The sequence below is a fragment of the Lactuca serriola genome, chromosome 8 (genome assembly GCF_051521515.1).
Source record: "Lactuca serriola cultivar US96UC23 chromosome 8, Lser_US96UC23_V15, whole genome shotgun sequence".
NCBI classification, from domain to species: Eukaryota; Viridiplantae; Streptophyta; class Magnoliopsida; order Asterales; family Asteraceae; genus Lactuca; species Lactuca serriola.
In genome coordinates, this window is record NC_136415.1 from 140,909,446 (window position 1) to 140,912,328 (window position 2,883).

The following is a 2,883-nucleotide window of genomic DNA, read 5'->3' on the forward strand; positions in this document are numbered from 1 at the left end:
AAAAGGTGAGAGGGGAGATTGCTGGGTTTTGTGTTTGAGAGAAAGAATATGAGATATGGTTTATTAAAATATCAGACAATGAAAAAGTATATAGGGTAATACTCTTACGTATAAAATTTTATTGTTTTTCTTTCAAAAATTTTTATTTTTTTTATTGTCGTGAAAATACCGTTATTAAAGATGGTTCTTAAAGTTCTTAATTTTTAAAGGTTCATATATATATATATATATATATATATATATATATATATATAAATACCCAAATTGTTTTGTGTACCCATGTTTGTATAATCTTCATTTGATTTATATGGTAAGGAATGTTTATTCCTTACCATATAAATCAAATGAAGATTATACAAACATGGGTACACAAAACAATTTGGGTATATATATATATATATATATATATATATATATATATATATATATATATATTCCTTACCATATAAATCAAATGAAGATTATACAAACATGGGTACACAAAACAATTTGGGTATATATATATATATATATATTCTTTACCATATAAATCAAATGAAGATTATACAAACATGGGTACACAAAACAATTTGGGTATATATATATATATATATATATATATATATATATATATATATATATATATATATATATATATATATATATTCCTTACCATATAAATCAAATGAAGATTATACAAACATGGGTACACAAAACAATTTGGGTATATATATATATATATATATATATATATATATATATATATATATATATATATATATATATATATATATATATTCCTTACCATATAAATCAAATGAAGATTATACAAACATGGGTACACAAAACAATTTGGGTATACGTGTAGAATTTCTTTTATTGAATTCGTCGCAACAAAAATATATCAGTTTACCATGTCCATGAAACACGACCAATTATCTTGCACCAAAATCGACTTTTTGATTTGAAACATCCTTTCAAAAATTGAAACTACGTCATGATCACATTACTCATACGAGCCAACGTTCGTTTATCTATTTTTAAGCCACAAATATTCAGCTTCGTTCGTATATTACCAAGACTTCACTTCTTTGTTCTGTTGTCATCATAACCAAGAAGATCCTCGAGCAACTTATTATCAAAATACTCGAATTCAAGCACTTCCCTACCTTCCCTACTGCTTGAAGACGACTCCCCTGCCACTGATGTGGTGGTGCTGGTCGAAGTATTATAAGCAGCAGCTGAAAATGTAGGTGGATACTCTGCCGGAAAATTAAGTACTGCCATATGCCCTCTCATTTCAAAGGCGGCCCGATCATAAGCTCTAGCTGCCTCCGCCGCAGTTGCAAATGTACCTAACCAAACCCGTGTACCTTGCCGGTTAGGGTCACGTATCTCCGCAGCAAATTTCCCCCATGGGCGCCTCCTAACTCCTCTGTACTTTACCTCCACTTCCCCTCCTCCACCGTCCTTGGGGTGGTCCTTGGAACCGCCGTCATGATCCATTAACCAATTATCTTTTTTTTGTATTGGTGTTTAAGGCAATGGTGATTAAACGTGAATAATTTAAACGAATATATAGGTAAAAAGTGGTCAAGAAATCAAAAGGTGATAGAGGCGGAAATACGAGAAGGATTAGAAAGTTCTGAAAGGTGGTTTGAATCAGAAACGTGGGTCAATCCAAATTCTAATTTGACTTCTTGATGGCATTTTGAATTTGTGGACTGCATGTTTACATGCATGCAATATATATATATATATATATATATATATATATATATATATATATATATATATATATATATATATATATATATATATATATATATATATATATATATATATATATATATATATATATATATATATATATATATATATATAGAGGTTGATTTGAGACCACCTATATTTTGTGAGACACGAGAACCATATCTTAGTTTTTGATCAAAACTAATCTTGTGGCTTATAAAAAAAACATGATTAACACTAATCAATCTAATTGATTAATTAATTAGGGGTAGATTAGTCTCTAGGTTAAATTTAAGACGATCAGATATAATGTTAACGTCATTCACTTCATCAAGAAATCATCTGGTTCGATTCTTCTACCAAAATATTTACTAGATCAATATTCCTTGTTCTCCAGTTCAATATGATCGATCTTCTATCTCCTTAATTCTTCCATTCTTCATTCTTCTACATCCCCAATTGATAATCTGAGTGATTGAGGTTCATGTTCATCTATCGACACCAACAACTCATTACAAGATTGTTATCGATTTTAGCTCTGTGATCATCAATTTCATCAAAGGTAGAGGTTCAATTGTTGAGACGATTTCTACTAATCTTCATCTTCAACAATTACTATCAATCTTTCAAACTGTGATTTTTACTCTACTTCAAGCTTCAATTTTAATTTCAGATCATTGATTTTTAACCATTCATCAATATCGGTAATCGATCATCAACTGATATCGATTTCCATCAGATTGATGATTTGAGTTTTACTCTCAAATCAGGTGTTTTAGCAATTTAAATTCATCTTAGATCTATTATCATACCGATTATTTGATTTCAGCCATTGATTATCAATTTCAAGCTTTTGGTTTTTTCTGCTATTGAAGAGAAGCAAGCAAAAACAACGTATCTTCGAGTTATATTGTGTTCATTCTATAAAATTAATGAGGTATGTACATAACTATTATTGTTATTGAGCCAATTCTCGTACATTATACATGCACTTTAGCTATTTGATTAAAGTCATGAATGAATAAAGAGTCTGATGTAGAGTCTAATACATCATTCCTTCTTTCCCACCCTTAAACAATGTTACTATTTAATGATATTGACCCCAAATTCCAAGATGATTTTTCTTAACTTAGTGATGACTGATGTACTTCTTTT

The 2,883-nt window shown here is 29.2% G+C and overlaps 1 protein-coding gene across 1 annotated transcript; it reads right to left on the bottom strand.

The window, feature by feature from the left end:
* Window positions 1–858: 858 nt before the first annotated feature.
* LOC145069097 (ethylene-responsive transcription factor ERF098-like) lies at window positions 859–1,499 on the bottom strand. The gene has a single exon (XM_079016071.1). It carries the CDS (start codon window positions 1,483–1,485, stop codon window positions 1,063–1,065), a length of 423 nt encoding a protein of 140 aa, XP_078872197.1. The 5' UTR covers window positions 1,486–1,499; the 3' UTR covers window positions 859–1,062.
* Window positions 1,500–2,883: the final 1,384 nt, after the last annotated feature.

Coding starts and splice junctions, on each gene's coding strand:
- LOC145069097 (XM_079016071.1), bottom strand. CDS start 1,485: ATGGATCATGACGGCGGTTCCAAGGACCACCCCAAGGACGGTGGAGGA.